The sequence below is a fragment of the Melozone crissalis genome, unplaced genomic scaffold (genome assembly GCF_028551555.1).
Source record: "Melozone crissalis strain CALT ecotype California unplaced genomic scaffold, PUWL_Pcris_2 ptg000026l_1, whole genome shotgun sequence".
NCBI classification, from domain to species: Eukaryota; Metazoa; Chordata; class Aves; order Passeriformes; family Passerellidae; genus Melozone; species Melozone crissalis.
In genome coordinates this window covers 10,083,369-10,102,268 of record NW_026535804.1, presented here as the reverse complement: position 1 = coordinate 10,102,268, position 18,900 = coordinate 10,083,369, and the positions used below count along the sequence as shown (strand labels likewise).

At 42.3% G+C, this 18,900-nt stretch overlaps 1 protein-coding gene across 3 annotated transcripts; it reads right to left on the bottom strand.

Annotated features, from left to right (window-relative positions):
• Positions 1 to 808: 808 nt before the first annotated feature.
• CEP95 (centrosomal protein 95) lies at positions 809 to 17,386 on the bottom strand. Of its 3 annotated transcripts, none has more exons than XM_054278943.1 (22): positions 17,302 to 17,386; positions 15,885 to 16,013; positions 14,808 to 14,915; positions 13,831 to 13,941; positions 12,763 to 12,871; positions 12,071 to 12,180; positions 11,200 to 11,307; positions 10,541 to 10,731; positions 10,028 to 10,097; positions 9,325 to 9,413; positions 8,129 to 8,247; positions 7,679 to 7,814; positions 7,389 to 7,503; positions 6,857 to 7,020; positions 6,487 to 6,579; positions 5,948 to 6,098; positions 4,680 to 4,840; positions 4,195 to 4,269; positions 3,597 to 3,749; positions 2,459 to 2,605; positions 2,298 to 2,369; positions 809 to 2,225 (listed from the first exon to the last, which is right to left on the bottom strand). In XM_054278943.1, the coding sequence occupies exons 1-22, from the start codon at positions 17,354 to 17,356 to the stop codon at positions 2,049 to 2,051; spliced, it is 2,643 nt and encodes an 880-aa protein (XP_054134918.1). In that variant the 5' UTR covers positions 17,357 to 17,386; the 3' UTR covers positions 809 to 2,048. The 3 variants fall into 3 exon arrangements, with proteins under 3 accessions (XP_054134918.1, XP_054134920.1, XP_054134919.1); XM_054278945.1 differs by having other exon boundaries at positions 9,325 to 9,368; XM_054278944.1 differs by having other exon boundaries at positions 11,200 to 11,304.
• Positions 17,387 to 18,900: the final 1,514 nt, after the last annotated feature.

Genomic DNA, 18,900 nt, shown 5'->3' with positions numbered 1-18,900 from the left:
ATTTGTTGTACTTTACACTATGTAGTAGGTTCCTGGCTCTGCACATCCTCGGTTCTTTGTCTGTAGTTGTAATTAGTTTATACAAGTGTAATTACTCCTCCACAAACTGACAGTTCTTAGTTTATCATTTCCATTGTATTTATTACAGAGTGTTTTAGCATTGGTATCATTGTATTTTCACCCAGCTGTTACATGAGCTTTAACAAAAAAAAAAAATCTGTATAAAATGGTTTTTAAGTACTTAATGTATGTACCCATGCAGAAGTTGAGCAATAAATTGTATGCTGTTTGCATTGTCACAGCATCAATGGTTTTAAAAGTTTGAAGTTTTTCTTAATTAAATCTTTAAAATGTAACAATGTCATTTTTAAGTAACTTGACTTTGTTTCAGGAGAAAATACTTGAAGCTTGGTGACTTCCTAGGTGCTGTTACCTGCAGTGAATGTTCTGCTCAAACACAGCAACTCTGACTCCTGGCTCAGGTACTGCCTTGGCTTGGCAAGGGCTTTATGTCAGCATGGTGAACAGATGAACAGACTGTTCTCAAAACTCAGCAAAGCTACACCATCCTCTTGGAGGGAAATAAAGGCAAATTTGGTAAAGATTTGATAAAATTCATCAACTTAGGTGATAAATACTGTCCCTTAAAGGCTTCAAGTTAGCCAGGCTTACAGGTTTGAACAGGTCAAGGTTTTGTTTTTCTGGTTTTAGGAGAGGTTTTGGTGGTTTTTGGGTCTGTATTTCTGCAGTGAGGTGTCTCATGCTGTAACAGCTGGCTGGTTTGTTTAATCTGTAAAAGAAGCTCCTTCAGCTGTTGGGGGCTTTTTTTCCTGTTTAGCTCTTTTTTCAGTGAATGAGTGTGAATGCTCTGTGGTGTCAGTTCCATCAGAGACACCCCCTCATGGCAACCTTTAAATATTGTACGTACAGAGCAGTTAAATCCAGCATTCCTGTATCACTTCTCTCACAGCAATTTTAAGCAAGAACTATTCTACTACCAAGATAAACTAATTAGAGTTGCACTTTTGTCAGACAGGCTGTATCAGTAATGGACTTCATTAATATCAGCTTGGTTTTATGTAATTATTCTCAGTTCAAGCCCTCATCCCTCTGTGCTGGCACCTCCCCAGTGTTTGGCTGCTGAGACCTGGATTTCCTGCTGGGCCCTGCACTGTTTATAGCTCTGCAAGATGCTACAGGAGTGCAGGGCCTGCTGGCAGCTCCTGCTCTCCTGGAAGCAGAAATTACAGCCTGAAGTAAGGTCAAAGCTGACTGGTGAAATATTTAATCATTCTTTAGTTCTGGTTCTGTCAGGGTGAAGATGGAGTAACCAGGCTGCACCTGTGAGTGTGGGCTGTCCATAGCTCCTTCCCAGGGTTCACCTCTTGCAGAAGCTGATCATGTACAGCTTTAGAAGAATCTGCATTGTTTTCTGTTTCAAATTCCTTTTCCCAGTGCATTTGTGGCATAGGAAGAGTATTTTATATGCCTTTGTATTTTATCAAGCCAGCAACACCAACCCTGTGAATACAACTGAAGCAGGAGTGGAAGAAGTCTCCCCTTGCTTGATGTATTTAAATTCCCAGTTACTTATGTCAGGTTTATTGCAGGAATTCTCTAACTTGGCCTTTCACAGGAAACCTGAACTTCTGATGTTCTTTCAAAGATCTTCTTGTGCTTTGTGAGCTTTCCAATCCATGATTTCTGGCTAATGGTGTCAGACTGGCTTAGCAGCAACAGCCCCAGCACAGATGCAGAGGAGCCTCAGCCTCCAACTGTTCCACCAGGAAAACTTCACTAAAGCACTCTGACTTCATCCCAGTTTCCTCTGGTAGAGCCCAGCATCACCCCACCCTTGCCAGGAAGGTAAAAAGCAGTTCAGAAATTTTATTGGTGATCATAAAAGTGCTGTGGAGATCCCAGACCCCAGCAGCTCCACTCCTGATAGGTCAAAATGACACAACAAATATTTTAGAGGAATAAAACAGCCTCACACCCAAAGACTCTGATCATCTTAGCCAGGAGGACTGCAGTGACATTTACCCAAGTCAAAAGAAGTGGCTCTGGTTGTACTGGAAGGAAGCCATCTGAAGTCTGGATCTCAGTCTCTCTGCCTCCAGTTCTTGAAAAAAGGTGTCATCATCATTGTGCATGATTGCTGCTTGCAGTTGCTGTATTTCCTTCTCCATCTTTGATCTCACCTCGCTTTTTGATTTTTGTAGCATCTAAAGAAAATACTGACATTAGCCACAGCATGAAGAAAGAAAAGGCAATTGGAAAAAATTAAGAGTACTTACTTGTGCTTGTGCCTTCTCTCTGGTTTGGATTTCTTGGAATTCTTGAGATAGAGCTTCTGCTAGCATGGAAAACTAAACACAACACATGTGTGAGTTGAACTAATTAAAGAAAGACTTGTAAGTGGAAAAATATGATCTGCCTGATGCAGATGAAGCTTTACCTGATCTTTGTAGTAGTTCTCCAGGGACTCCAGCTCAGCCTGGTGCTCCCTCCATTGCTCATCACGCTTCTCCCGAGCATAAACTCTCAGCTCCCTCAGCCTTTGCTTCTGAATTTCTAAGCCTTCTTCAAATAAGTTTTTAAATATCTGCCAGCAATTAAAAAAAGCAACCTGAAACTTTCCCAGGAACCTGTAAGTATACATTTACATTTCTCAGCTGCTTTAGGTCCTAATGGAATGGTGTTTACATGAGGATAGCCCATGAAAAAGCACAATTATGTACCTAGAAATGGTGGTGCAGCTACAGCTGAGCTGGATTTGTATTACTCATTTCGCTGAAATTTTGATAGATAAAATAATTTTTCATGTCAGTTTAGTCAGATGACCCAACTGTGCAAGCCAGGGCCTTTGAACATGCACTGTGATTTACAGCCCACCCTGTACTCTGCAGCCTGACTTCAGGACCTTCATCCAGGTTTCCAGCAGCAGGAAATCCAGCCTGGACTCAGGCTTTCCATTCCTCCACAAGAACTCTTACCAGCTGTAGCTCACAGCTTCAGGCAAACAGTTCTCAAATCCTTATCAGGGGATTATGCAGTAAACTTCCGATCTTTTATTTTGAAAGGTGACAACTGTGTATCTGTCCTTGCAGAGTTGTAATAACTCTTTGCTTTCCCTCACTCTGATGTCCAGCCCTAATTAGATCATATCAGTCCCAAAGTCCACTTTGTTTTACAAACACAACCGAATAACAAGGCTGCCTGTTTGATCAGTTCCTTTAACTGAAGATTTAGATTGTTTTCTTTGGATGGTGACTGTAGGAACAACTTCTTAATCCTACTGTTTCTGAAAACTCATTTCCCCAATTTCTCATGTTACCAGCCCTGTTTTTCCACACTGATACTTCACCCTTTCTCTCCTCTTAGCCCCATAAATCATCCTTTCTTGTTTCACAGTGGTTTGCCCTGCATTGGATCCACATTTCCAGAGCTGGAACCATTTCATCTGTGCCTTGACTGCTCAGCCACTGCATCCTGGCTCTGTGCTTTGGTGAAGCATTGAACGACCCGACCTCAACCTCAGCGCTGGGGTCCTGACAGGGCAGAATTCCACCCTGCAGGGCAGGGCTCGTGCTCACCCTCTCCTCGCGTGTCCTGGCCCGCAGCAGCCTGGCCCGGAGCTGCACCCGGTAATCCTCGTAGTATTTCCTGGCCCGCGCCGCCTGCTGCCGCCTCTCGGTCACCTTGTTCTGAGCCCACTTCTGCCGCTGGATGCGCTGCTTCATTTCTTGCTAGAGGGAGAGCAGCAGCTGTCAGAGCACCCAACTGCCCACAGATACCCCTGCAGGCAAAGCTTTGTTAATCACTGCTAATTAGGGTCCTTCACTAAGGACCCGCTCCACAGCCCAGCTTTGCAGTCAAGGTGTAAAGCCTTAGTCAGCACTGAGTAGTGAAGTCTTGTCACTGCCACAGGAGGTGCAACACGACCTCAAGTTTCTTCTCCTTGCACTTTTTTACCTTTTAGAGCAACACTGCAGTGTAATAATAATAATATTCCATTCCCATGACCCCAGGAGCTGCACAACAAACAGATTATGTGGCATTTTGAGACCACAGCTACTCAAAAAGCGTAAAGTTGTCACAAGACAAAAAGCCACTTTCATGATGTGGGAATATGCATTTTAGCTCCATGTGAAATGTCTGCATGATGTAACAAATAGTCTTCAAAGAACATACCAGTCTCTTGCTGTGCTCTTGATCTCTCTTGATAATTGCAGCAAGCAGCTCATGTTTCTTCAAGGCTTGTTCAACCTGGAGGTTTAAAAAAAGCTCATTACTTGCATCATGCTGCAGGACAAGCTGTCCTATGGAGCAGATTTAAATATTACCCTCTGCTATGTTCTGGGGTTTGGGTTGTTACCTTGTATAAGTTAATCAACTTTTGCATCTCATAACTCACTTTTAAACTAAAAGACCGTTCAGAACTAGCAGTGAAAACTCAAAATGCTTTTAAAGCAGCAATAGGCAGTACTCAAGAAACCAGTATCAAAGAAGGACCACAAGACTGAAGTGGCTGATGAAAAGTTGAACCTGTGTATGTAAATCTGTACATCCCTATTTAACCAAGCTCCCAGAACATCCTCCCACACTGCTGTGGGTGTGCAGGAGCCCTGTCAGGCCATCTCTGCTGGCATTCAGCAGGTAAGAATGACAACACTCACTTCATTCTGCAGTTTTGGTCTAGGTCTGGCAGAGGGTGCCTTGAGGTGCTCAGTCTGTGCAAGCTGCTGGTGCCACATTTTATCCAGAGTACGGGAGGAAATGTGCAGGTGGGGAAACTCCTCCAGGAGCTGCAGGAGGAGGTCATTGTCCCTTATTGTCACTGTAAGATAAAGAAAGAGGTAAGCAATAAATTCCTGGAGAATACATTTAGTTGTAAATTCATCCAGACAGTGTCAGCATAAGTCAAGAAATATTTTATACTGAACACTGTATAAAACCACCATGCTGCTGTTACCATGTCAAGCTAAACCCAGCAGGACTTCTCATCCTGCCAGCACAGCAGCAGAGAAAGCAATCCAGGTCTTTTGTTGTTTCTCTGAAGAATTGATTTTATAGCTCAGCTGCCATTTCCCTACCCCCACCACACCCAGCTAAGATGGTATCCCCTTCTTTCTTCACGTGTTGTGACCATCACTAATCAGTGATTGCTTTCTCTCTCTCTCTCTGGTTGCAGCAACTTAAAATAAAGCCAGCACAGCCCTGGCAATGACAGATCCAGGTCAAGTAAACAGGTGCAAAATAAACTGGTTTGCAACCAGCTCATCCCCATCCATTACATCTTTGATCTTTCTGGCAGGAAAAGATGATGGGGAGATGAAACAAAAGGGTATTTACCAAAGGCCTTCAAAAACTGGAATAAAAATAACCAGTGTAGCTGAGCAACATTCAGGTATGTAGGAGATTATCTGGTGATTTTATCCATAGGCATGCACAGTGCTGGTTACCAAAACTGGGCCTGGGATGTGCAGCTTGGCTTTCCTGGAGCATCACCTGCTCAGCAGAACCAGGGCAGCATTAACACCACACAGGCAGGGTCCTGACAGACCCTGCTCAGTGACCTGAACATGGCTCAGCTCTAGCCACAGGCCCAATTTAAAATCTGAGACATGCTCAGAAAAATAACAAAAGGAGAGCTCAGACTGTAGTGGAATAAGCACAGGAGCAGCAGCAATGGAAAAAAGCCCTGAAAATAATCCAAGGGATTTTAAGGAAGTAGTAAATGGGTCACAATTTGATTGTGCACTGATGGTTTACATTTAGTTAAGCATTATCTTCCCTAACAAAAATCCAGACATATAGAGGTCAGAAGAAGGGAAAATGCTACAGCTGACTGGTATATGTTGGACTGGTGCCTTTATTCCTGGAGTTCAACACATGCTTTCAAAAGATGCCAGTTTTCCACCAAGTAGAGTTTTGCAGTTCTTACTTGGAGCTGCTTGCTTTGGCTTCCTGATCCCTCGTTTTGGAATCCACTGGCTGTGTTTGGGATACTGAGGTGTGGTTTTTCTAGAATAAACTTTCACTGGCTGAGACACTTTTGGAGGTTCTTGAAAGACATTTTCTTTGTACTCTTGTTCCTTAGGAGCAGATGTAAAACAGATGGAGAACAGGTATGAGAAGGGAAACACTGACAGAACACAGTTTGGCCATCAGAACTTAAACATCTTTCAGACTTTAGAATGAGAACTTGGATATCTTGCATTGGATTCTCCAGAAGGCCAGAATTTACAAAATGCAGGTCAGGGTTCAAGTAAAGGTTAAATCTCATCATTGCATAACCTCAGCTCTTCTGCAGCACTTAACATTGGTAAGTGACTACTTCAGTTGTACAGTGTTCGAACTGTGACACTGGAAGTCAAGGAGGTTTTGTTCCCAAAACTGTCTGGACAGACCATGTAGACAAATTTAAAAAAAAAAATCAACCAAACAAAACACAACCAGCAATCCCAACAGTGCATCACTTACCATTTCCTTGGCAGCTTCTCTGAGCTTGGAAATTCTTTGCTTCTCCCTCGCTTCAAAAATTCTCAGCTCATTTTCATAAGCTTTAGTGACCAGCTAGAAAACAAAAACAAAAGGACTTGTCAGAGGAAATAATCAGTCCATACAGCCACCTTGTTAACTTGGTTGCTGCATGGGTCAAAGCTTCTTCCACTTTAAACTCTTTTTTGCAAAATTTGGGGTTTAAGTCTCTTCCTCAGCAGGCTACAGATAAACAGCATATGATTACTAGAGGAGACCAGATGCTCCCATTACATAAAAGTTCTGGTTTTGTGGGTTTAGTATAACTGTTGGTAAGAACTACCACAACGTCCAGTCCAAAAATAAAAATTACCTTTGCTTTTCTTCTTCTTTCATCCTTTTCCTCCTGCAGGTGGCTGAGGATTGTCTTTATCTGGCCTGTCCCTCTGCCCCTCTGTTTTTGTTCCTGGTGCTGAGACAAGGGAGAGGCTGGGGAGAGGGACCTTGGCCTGCCTGGGTACCTTGCACGTGGTGTGTCTGTAGGGAAGGAGCATTCACTGAGTATCAAATTGAGATAAAAACCCCAGTGAAGTGTATTGTGAGACCCTCATTTCAGAACCACATCCTGTGAGCTTGTATTCTGTCTCTCCCCCCACCTGCTATACATTTTTTACTGCAGCTGTGTTTCACTTGTATTTTTTTACCATGTTTTTTTAAGTGTTAAACATAAACTTGTTGCAATTCTGTTACTGTAGCTCAGGTTTGGATCAAAGAAATGAACTAGCAATAGAAATTTTAAAAAAATAGACATTAACTAGCAATACAAAACTTAGTAACTAACTAATTCAGCGTAGCAGCTTTCATTTATATTTGTTTCCATCCCAATACTGCACAAGGATTGTCACCTCTCCCAGCTGTCCTTCGGCCATAGTCCATGGCACTGTCACTGTGGTGGGACAGGCTGTCCTCATCTGGCAGCTCCCCTTCTCTTGTGTGCTCACCCAAAGCTCTCTTCAACATCTAAGGGACAGAGGGGTTTTTTTGTTCAATAGACAGTTCTAGGGTTGAATGAACTAAAGCCAGGTGTTAGTTGCAGATTTCCTTTTCATCCACATTGCACTGATATTCTGAATTCTCTCCACTGCCATTACCAAAGCTGCATTGCTCAGCTGAACAAGGAGGAGACTGCACTTACCAAATCCAGTTCCTTCAGCCTGTGAGACAGATTTTCTGATGCTTCATGGAACTCCTGCTCCTTGGGCACCTTCTCCTTGGTTGTTCTGTGGGAAAGTGAATCTTCAGCTGAATCTGGGGTGGAATTTTCATATTTGCTAAAGCAGAAAACAGACAGATTTCATTTCTGTTGTAAAAACTTGACAATGAGCATTAGCTCACACAATTCCAGCTCACTTTTTGCCTAAGCATGTTTTTATAGGATTAAGTAAAGCAGAATGTGTAAATGCCTATAACATATTTAACAAAATGAGTATATGTGAGAAGAAAAAGGAAATCTTTCTGTGAGAATTATTCTTTCCCTGTCACACAGCCAAGGAAAGAGAGATCTCATTTGAAAAGGGAGGAGGGGGCTGGCTGGCCATGGAAATCAAAGTTCCAAAGTGGTTCAGTACCAAAAATCTGAATTTACCTTGTTGTTCTAGGCCAGTGCTGAGATTCAGGTCTTGGGGTTGGTGTTACTTGTTCAGTCACTTGTGAGAGCTTTTCCTCAGAAGAGGCAGATATAGAAGACTCAGATACCAGAGGCACCTAGGAAAATGAGTAAAGGAAGGTTTTATAGATCCTGTGAGCAGAGATGCTGTAACAGAACCATCCCAAACCCTGTGAGTATAGATATATAAAAATATTTCTATTTCCAGGCTCCTGAGTGCAGATAGTGTGCATTAGAGAATGAATGTTTAAAGAAATGGACTAGCAAAATATGGAAGATCAGTTCACAGCTAACCCATGGAAGCAGAACAGGGTTAGGTTAAGGTAATGAGTATCTCCACATTGCACCTCATCAGCCTGGGACTGGTGCCAGGCAGTGGAAATAAGCTGAATTTCCCTTAGTACAGACTGAGCTGCAGTTCAGCTCCTGTTCCTGTGCCATTCAGCTGCACTGGTTCAGTTCTGCCTGGTAACTTCTCCATTCAAACTGGAGGAACTTGGGCTTGGCATGGACATCCTGGGAAATGCACCAATGCAAAATGAGTTTCAGAGACAATGTACAAGTAAAAGCTGTTTAAACTATTGGAACAAGCAAAGTCTGTGAGTACCTCTTGTGGCTGCAGAAGGCAAAATTGTGTTTCCAGAGAAAGAAACTTCCTTTACAGACACATTTCTATGGGCACAGATTGGTAAGTGCTGATCAGTTTGTGAGTTTTGCATTATTCAGTTTTTGAAAAGTAAAGGACAATGCAAGAAAATATAAGAATATAATAAGCAGTTCATGGATCTTTAAAAATTAGTAAATCTAAGTTTTAATGGCAAAAACCCCCAAAATTCTTACTAATTTAGAATGCTGATACACTTCAGAGAAAGGACATGACTGTACTCCTGTGCTTTGTACATTTTTGATTAAAAAGCAAGATAACCAGTAACTGGTTGGTTGTGATAAATAGAACTCTGTGGGTGCTGGCTCTGTACATTCTGGAGCAAACAGCTCCAGGACATGACTCACAGACTGCACATAATCCCAGTCTAACAACACTGCATCACTGATTGTATATTGGGGAAAGAAAGTCTAAAGCAGGTTTGAAATAAACCCAGAAGTGCCACAAGATAACAGACAAATTAAGCAGAAGTAAAAAACTACTGATTGAAATTCCAAAAATTAAGATGTACCTTTGTCACTTTGTCCTTGGCATCACCTCCCAGCATTTCTCCCACTGCAGAAGCAGATGACAGGCAAGTGTGAGTTAATGGCACTGTGCCTGTTAATGTGGGCAACAAGGAAAAAAAGATGTGAGCCAGGGCCTGTGGATCCAAATTATACAGAGAACAGAATGACAAAGCAACTGTGGTTACCCAGTTGTGACATTCATTTTGGTAATTTCTCCAGTCTTCAATGTTCAGTGTCATGGGAATGCTATGGAAACTAAAAAAGGTAAGCAGTGTTTCCAAGGCAACAGAGAAAATGAGTACTGAAAAAAAAATAGCTTCTAAACCTTTTTTACAATAGCAGTTAATGGCTTTTTCTTAGAATTGAAACTGGCTTGTTTGGTCCATGTTTCTCTGCTCAGAATAAGCTCAGCCATGGGACTTATCTGCTGGAAGAGGTTTCTGTGGCACAGACCCATCTTAACGGGATTAACTAAGAAAGGAGTTGAATTGGGGACATGGATTACTTTTTTCCAGTAGAGGGAAGAGATTAAAAGTAACCTATTTTTGTTTCTCTGTAAAGCAGAGATAGAAATATGAACTTGTGGCAGAATTTTAAAAAATGCACTAGTAGATTCAAAACAATGTTTTTTGTGGTGCCAGTAAAAATAAATGCAACATTATAACACTTAAGAGTTACCCTAAAGGATGCAAAATTTTCTCTCACCAGGGATTTTTCTGGATAGAGGAAGACCATCAGAAACATCAGGAAATTTTTGGGTAAGTGACTTTTCAATCTGAAATAAAAAGCAAGATGTGTTCTATAAATTCACAGCAGAGTGCTGACAGGAAGCTCATACATCAGGTCTGTCTGCAAATGGAAATCAATGCTGAATTTATAGATAGATAAAAATCACTATAATTATTCTGTTTACTGTACTGTAAACTCTGGCACTGACTGTGGAGATGTGTATGTATATATATATAAATTTATATATATATATATGTATATATGTATAAAATAAACACATCCCTCAAACTAAATTCCTCTCTGGACACTTAGTGAAGAGTGAATCCACAATCCAAAATTCCTGGAACTGAAATAAACTCTGACACATTCAAAAGTGTTCTTCAGGGAGCATCTACTCCCATTCTGCAAGTAAACTAGGAGGTTTTCAAATGAAAGCAGTATCGGTTACTAAAAGAAAATGAAATAATCAAAGGGAAGGTTTTTCCTTACAGCAGGAACGTTCAGTGCCTCTCTGCAAGGCAGGGCTGCTGCTCTGTGTGAGCTGTGGGGATCTCTCCAGGCTGGATCTGAGGGCTGGAACGGGGGCAGCAGAGGAATTGCCTGCTGGATGGGCTCCCCCAGTTTGGTAGCACTGACACCCAAACTCCCCTGGTGAGGTTCAGGAACAGCCTCCATCCCTCCTGAAGAGGCAAACACAGAATTGCAGTGTTATCTGGGAAAGCAGAGCAGTTTTGTGCATTGTACATAACAAAGGGAAGTGTCTCCATAGCAAATGTGAGCTGCCACCTTTGTTGGGTTGCACAGGACAGTGCTGTAACATTTTTCAGCCTTGAGAAAATGATTTTAAATGTGAAGATCTTCCACAAAGACTTTTTAGTGTTTTGAACCACAAAAGAAAAGAATACAAACCACAATACAAATTAAAAACAGCCCAGCTGAAGCCAAATCCTAGCTAAGCAGAAATACTTCAGATAATGGAAGTTTGCCCACTCTGAGAAACTAAAATATTGCTTTTCTGAAAGAATTTATTTTAAAACATGACTAAAGTGTTTCCATTCACGACTAAAGCTCTTCTTCACACTACCCTAGTGCCCTACACCCCTAAATCAAAATCAGGTGGATGAGCTGTCAGAAGAATCAATACTCACCATCTTCCCTTTCATTTTCAGTCCCCCTTTCACTTTCTGAGGACTGTCTGGGCAATGCTATAAGAGCCTCTGTGCTTTCAGATTCTTCTACCTCCGTGTCCTTTCCTGCTAGACAGAGCACAGGCATCTGAAATTCTAGAAATGGATGCTTAAAAAAATTAAATTAAGATCTATAAAGCATCTTGCTATGAACTGTTGAGATGGACAATTTTAATGTCTGCTCATTGCTTGGTGTCAGCAATCCATACTAAGCTCAGAATAGGTCTGTTAAATTCTTATTTGTAACTCCAGTCAATGAAATGTTCATAATTCACTATATTTCTTTATGCCTCTACTTGAGGAGATGAATCATCAATAAGAATAGGAAGAATTGGAATATTCTTATAAAAAATATGAAATAAGAATGAGCTCCATTTAAGTCATTTGTTCACTACTCCTTTTAGAGCCATCCATGAAGTTTTGAAGGGGCACACACTCCTGAGAAATCTTCTTTAAGAATGAACTTAATAATTTTTTACAGTCTTAAATAATACATGTTACACTGCAACAAATGAAACAAAGTCTTCAGAATTCTCCTATTCTATTGAACAAGATAAAATGCCTTTGTAGAACTGAATTAGAACTAAAAAAACAAACCTTTATCCAAATAAACTAGTGCAGGAGTCATCAAAAATAATGCCTGGAATATTTACTTCCAGAAATTTTAACTTCAGCAAGATGTATTTGCTTATTGTGGGTTGTCTGGGGGTTTTAAAACAAGGATTTAGAACAGTATTTATCTGAAAGAAGTAACTTTTTAAAAGGAAAAAAAAAAAAGCCTAGGAGTCTAACTAGAGAAGAGTTTTAAAGATTTTTTCTCACCCAAACTCACCTTCCCTTCTCTTGGAAAATGAATAAGCAGTATCTCCAAGTTTAATTAATTCACTGGTAGATCCTGAGCCATCTGTATCACAAGTTAGAATAAAATATTCTGACTGGGACCTAGGAGGGAACATAAAGCCATCAAATATTTCCTCTCTCAGCCTCTGCTCGTGCAGCCCACGAGATGGAGCTGCCGAGAGCCGTGCAGGAACGGCCCTGCTGCCACACAGCAAACCAGAGCAGGAGTCACATAAACTGAGCTTAAAACCAGAGCAGGAGTAACACAAACTGAGCTTAAAACCAGAGCAGGAGTAACACAAACTGAGCTTAAAACCAGAGCAGGAGTAACATAAACTGAGATGAAAACCAGAGCAAGAGCCACAACGTAAACCCAGCTTAAAACCAGAGCAGGAGTCACAACATAAACTGAGCTGAAAACCAGGGCAGGAGCCACAACCACCACAAACTGAACTCAGCTGAACAAATCAATATTCCCTTAAGTAAAGTTAAGGGAAACAAAAGCAGCAACTCCTCAAGGGCAAAAGAAGCCCCAGATGTAGTTTTAGCCCAATCAGAGGAGTCACCTCACATTCTTTTTGGCATATGCAATCAGTAGGTGTCTATACTATTAAAAAACCTACTAATTTCTCTACAGATACACTCAATCACTGTGTTTAAGCAAATATTCAGAATTGTTCTTACCTTTCAGCTGATGAGAGTAGTGTATGTTCTGTAAGTTGATCAGCAGTGCTTTCCAGCTGCTCTTGAGGTGCAATTTGAAGTTCATCACTGGACAGCACATTTATGTCAGCTGCTCATAAACAAGAGGTAATTATTTTCAGGAAAACTACTTCTACCTATAAATTAACAGGTAGTACTTCCAATTTAATCAGAACAGTTTATGTGTAATATCAACACTGTAGTGTTTAATCTAAAATGATGACATGTAATGTTCCCCATGGAGGGGGGGGAGGTGGGGCAACTTCTATGGTAAATTTTGAAAAATTATACTATTACCATATATCCCCTTGCTGAAAATATTAATAAACCTATCTTCTTCCTCAAAAGAATCAAACTGTGCACTTACAGCTAGAAAATCTGAGCCACTAACCCCCAGTGGGTAACAAGACTGGCAGTGTGAGGGAAGGGCAGAGCAGCAGAGGCACTGAACATTCCCCCTGTCCCCTTTGCTCTGTCAACTCTGGAGCAGGTCAGGAGGAATTCAAGCACCAAATGCTCTCTCCCCTTGTCACAGGGTGCAACAGCCAGTGGTGACAGCTGTAACCAGCTCTGAGACATACCAGCACTGCCTGCAGTAAGATGCCTCTGCAGGGCTGAGCAGATTCTCCTCCCATTTTCCTCAAAACAAGCCCTGCTATGGACCTGTGCCAGGACCCTCTTCCAGGCAAGGCTGCTGTCCCCCTTCTCTCCAGGTAAGTAAAAGGGATATTTGCTCATTCTTCCAATTAAAGCCAACATTTCCCTCCCTGAATCCTAACCCTCAATCATCTACTTATAGGTTGAAAAGCAACTAACAAAGGACGAATTGTCTAGAGTCGGTTTCTCAGAAAGATTATGTAAGTTTGGGGGAAAATTATCTATTTTATTATTGTTTATGGAAATGAGGAATGCAAATATTCAGCTTCACCCCTGAAATTTTCCTCCCCTGAGGTCAGTTTTGTCTTTCTCTTCTCTCCATTGTCAAGGTTGTAAGTAACAAACCCAAATAAATCTTCCCTGCATTGGAAACACTTTGGGTTTACATCTCACCTCCAGTCTGAGAAGATGTTTCACTGACTTCTCTAAGATACTCCAACAAACCATCAAATATTTCAAGGAGGTTTTTGATAGATTCCCTGTCTCCTTTCACAATGTTCTCACCTTAAGAGAAGGCAATGACACATATTAATAATTAGTACTTCACAGAAGAAAAATTCTCAAAAGTAGGAATTTTCTGTAAAAGAGTGCTTGGAAATTCTTGTAAAGGTTTCAGTTCAGGAGACACCTTAAGGTCACTTATTTATGACTATGTAGGTAAGCTTAAACTGTATTTTAAGTGTTCTAAATTTGCATCTTTTCAGTTCTAATAAATTTATTGATGCAGTAACTGCTGACACACTCACAAAATTAATATTCTGAGATACTTTCAGGGACAATTGGTATTTAATATTTTTCTTATACATAAAACTATAGCATGAAGCAGTCTGTGGAGTGGCAGCAGGATTGCAAACACCAGCCACTGTATACAGGCACCAAGTCAGATCCTTCTTATCAAGCAGTTTTCATTCTTTGCTGTGTGAGACCATACACAGGAATACTCAGGGAAAGCCATAATCTATGTACAGATAAAAAACACAGTTCAACTCTTTACTCCCCAACTCTTAAAAATATATGAACAAGTTTGAAACTCCAGGGTCATGTCTTAAAATCCAGTATCCAAGTGTACATTATGATGCACAGTGTCCAAGCCTGAGCCAGTAGCAGATTTCAGGTAACACTGTGGCACCCAGATGCAGCATGGCTGGATGTTAACTTTAACATTTCTTACTCTTATTTATTCTCTGCTTGCTGCTTCAATGTATAACCTGATGTCCAAGGCAGTGGTCAATGTTCTGGTGACATCCATACCATAAGAAGAGATTCCATGCAAGTCTGAGAGCAAACTGTGTAACACCTGGTTCCTAAAGTGTTTAAATTAAACCACACAAATATTCAACTGCGTTTGTCTCCTTAAACCAAGTACTTACCTGTGATGTGAGATAAGCTGACCTGCAAATAATCCAATGCCAGGGAATCTATTACTGCTTGTACATTATGTGCATCATCCTCTTGGCTTCTGGGAGTAGCAATGAAATCTATTTAAAATAAAGAATAGATTTTGGAGTATTTAAATTGATAGCTTGTTGCAAGTACCTTAACAATGAAAATGCTTTAATTTCTGCTTACAAGCTAGTATTTTTTCAGTACCTTGTGTGCTCGATGAAAAGCCCAAGTATCATATATGGTCCTACAAAACCTTTTATAAATACTGAGCACAAGCTTTTAACACCCCTTGGAAGATGTGAGGGTTTTATCAGGATGAAATTCAAGAACAGATTACTGAAGCATGTCTCCTCCTCCACTCCCAGCACACACACCTAGTTCAGACCATCAAACTGGAATTGCAGTTTGTGTTATGGTTTCTTCTTTCCCTGTCACACACTGATTGCCCTGCAATGTACTCTGCTTAATTGGGAACAACTTTATTTTTAGTTCTGTGCTTACATCTAACAAGACTTCTACCTTCAATAGGTGCCAGTTACCTCAGTGCTCTTAAAACCTTCTGCAATCAGTAGTCTGACACTTCCTACACATAACAGTTTATAAACAAAGCAAATGCATAATTGTACAGCCTTTACTTAGTGGTTGTCACTGGAGCCCAGTGGAGCTGGGTTAAAGCAGGGTTAAATCACAGCTCAGCTTTACAGACTCCAAGTATCAAGCATTTTATGAGAGCAGACTTCAGTGTTAACCCTGCTGTAAGATAAAATAAGCCAGTTCATATCCTTCAAAAGTACTATGCCCACAGACAGCTTTCAAGGTCTCATTTACAGTAGTTTTGTTGTGGCTATCCTCATAGCTGCCATTTATAGCAGTCCAAAGTTAAAATAAAATTGGCCAATACCACTTAAATCTTCTTAAAGAATTACAATCTTCTATTTTTGTCTTTGGAAGGATGCAAATACTTTAAATCCCTACATCTGTAGGAAGTACTACAAGTTTCAATTTTATTTAACTGCACAGAGACAAAAATAAAAAACAGATTTAGCAGTTATCATTCCTACCTGGTACTTTTTCTCCTAAGATTGACTCATAAAGACGAACAAACAGGTCAGCCCCACATTCTGAGAGATGCTTTATGTGCTGGTTTATGTGACAGGTCCTACAAAGATCATTGGCAACATCAACCCAATCTGTTCAGAAGAAAAACATAAATGTCAGAACTGAAAGACACAGAAATAAAGATGTGGTTATTTACAGTGAAAGGTAACCACTGTGTCTTTAACTCCACCAAAGGTGGTCAAACACAGCAGGCTGACCCATCCATCCAAAATATTAAATATTGTTCAAGTGCAATCATAGCCCAACTGGACTTGGGAGGTGAAAAGCACCTAAGACCACAGGCTGGGCAGTTTAATTTTTTGGTTAGGCAGGTTATTTTTTTTTTTCGGTGTAATGAAAAATTTGAATCTGGGCTCATAGCCAGGAACTCCAAACCTTCAAGACTCTAACAAGCCAAGCTTTGGTACACTATTTATCAATGATCAGAAATGACAGGTTCTTTTTTGGAAAACATGAGCTTCTCTGACAAACCCAGGTTCTCTAATAGGCTCAGGCAATGTCATCAGTGCCAATGTAAATACTCCTCATGAAAAGTAAATTCTACTGTAATTAATTATTAAGGATTAGCAGAATACAGAGGTGGTCCCACCAAGTGCTCTGTTAAGCACAGTGAGATCATAAACATTGTGATTGTCCTCAAGCTTTGAGACCTGAGATCCATGTGCTTTGAAGGACACGTATTTTAACAAGCATTAAGAACTTTAATTTATGGGAGATGGCATAAGTCCCCTTTGGAAGGAAAAAGTACAGAATTACTACAACAGAAACTAATTTGTAGAGTTTTCAGCCTTCTGTACGCAGGAGTGTTACTTTTTCATCCCTCTACTTCTCCTTCAGTTCCAGGTATCACTTTAAGTTTCAGATGCATGAAAGGTTAAAGCAGCATCTCCTACATTTCAGGCTGATGTCTTGGAACACTTGAATTGCTGTTTTTCTGCAGCTTTATTAAGTTAAAAGTGTCACCAGGAAAGGAACAAAGACAAAAGAGGGGAAGGGAGAGGTTACCGCAAAGGGCTTAAAAAGCCATAACACAAAAAAACGACAGCTTTATAAATGAATAAACATGAGCTGCATGGATGAGCTTTATAAATTAATAAATAATGAGCTGAATAAAATTGTGCCAGCGATGCGAGCAGCGGGGAGGGGTGATGAGGGAGAAGGAAGCTCTCCGGCTCTGCGGGCGCCGGGCCGGCCGCTGCTCCGGAACCCCGGGAGCGGGCTGGGCCCCACCTCGGGACGGACCCCTCAGGGCTGGGCCCCACCTCGGGACGGGCCCCTCAGGGACGGGCCCCTCAGGGACGGGCCCCTCAGGGACGGGCCCCGCGAGCCGCGCTCGGAGCCCCCCGGGCCCGGCCCTACCTGCACCCTCAACGCTGCCCATGGCGGCACCAACGCTCGGCGCCGCCCCCGCCATTTAAACCGCGGCCTGCGCGCCCATTGGGCAGGTGCTGCAGGAAGGGGTGGGGCCGCGCGCGCAGGGGTGTCCGGTCATGGCCGGTGTTACGGGAGCGGAGGGAGGCGGGGCGGGGCCGGGCCGATCCCCCCTGTAACGGGACGGGGAACGAGCCTGTGTTTGGACGGGGAGTAGAGAAAGAGCCCGTGCCCCAAAGCCGAGCCGCAGCCCCGGTCATGTGCCATTCCCGCCGCTCCCGGTCAGTGGCGGGCGGCCCCAGTGCGGCCCCGCCGCTCCCCGCCCGAGCGCTCCGGTTCCGCCCGGCCGGTGCCGCCACCGGCACAGGGCCCCGCAGGCCTAGGCTCCCGGGCAGCACAGGCCAGAACCGGGGCGTTCCGGCCGCCGACCGCGGCTGGCGGCGTAAAATGGCGGCGGGGGAGGGGGGGTTTGTCCGTGAGGCTCCGCCTTGGTCACCTGAACGGGAGGCGGGGGTGGCGCTGCCTCGGTGACACGGGTGGGGACAGCGCCGGCCGGGGGCGGGGGCGGAGCGGGGGAAAGTTCTAGTGCTTGACCTTGCGGGTTGACCCGGGACGTTGGCTGGCCGGTACGTCCATTACCGGGGGTTGGTGTTCATTGCCGCGATACAGGTTTGACAGGCAATCCGAAGGCATTTCTGCATGAAAGGAGAGCCAAAACCTTTATTAAAAATAGCATCCATAAATGAAAGTCACTGTATTAGGTGCTGGCATGCAATTTATTGGACAGGTTGGATGGTGAAAGTCTGTTATTTCCTTTCTGAGTAACAGAATTCCATGCTCCTTAGGAATTTTGGGTTTTCCATGTTGAAAGCAAAAATGGTGCCCTTTGTCATGAAACTCCTTGAGCACAACAAAAGCAGGTGAGGTTCCAGTTTTACCCAGCAATTAAACCTCAGTGCTGTGAGCTCCAGCAGGGCACGGGCGTCATTTGTAGATCCAAATCCAAGTGCACACAGCACCTCAGGAACACAAAAGAGCTTTTGTTGTGTGTAAGCAAACACAGATCAGTGCTAACGAAACTAAACTAAACACGGATTTCAGTTTGCTACAACGCAGCTCCGCAAAGCTGTGTTGATTTGTTTCCATATGTTGGCTATAATTAAGAGAACACGGGAAAATCAATGATGTTTAACTTAGGAGGGTGGAACAGAAAAATGAGGAAGTTTTTTTACAAAGGAAATTGAAAGGAATTCCTTGCAGACTTAACTGCGTGTAGACAAGGCAGGGGCTGTGTTTTTGTTTAGTCTTTTTAATTCATTGAAACCTTGGAAAGATTAAACAGCACAGTAACAGGAGACACAAAGTTATACACAAACACAATCAAATTAATCTGTGTTAAGATAAATGCAATAGCACAAGAAAATTTATTTTTACAGTCTTTGCAAAAATCTTTTCAGACTCATCAGGAACAGGAAGCCGGTAGGGTCAGAGGGTGGAGGGTGTTAATAGAGGTGTTTGGGGACAAAAATCTTTCACAAGCCATATTAAATAAGTAACGCTATACTGAAAAAAATCTGAGGAGATTCC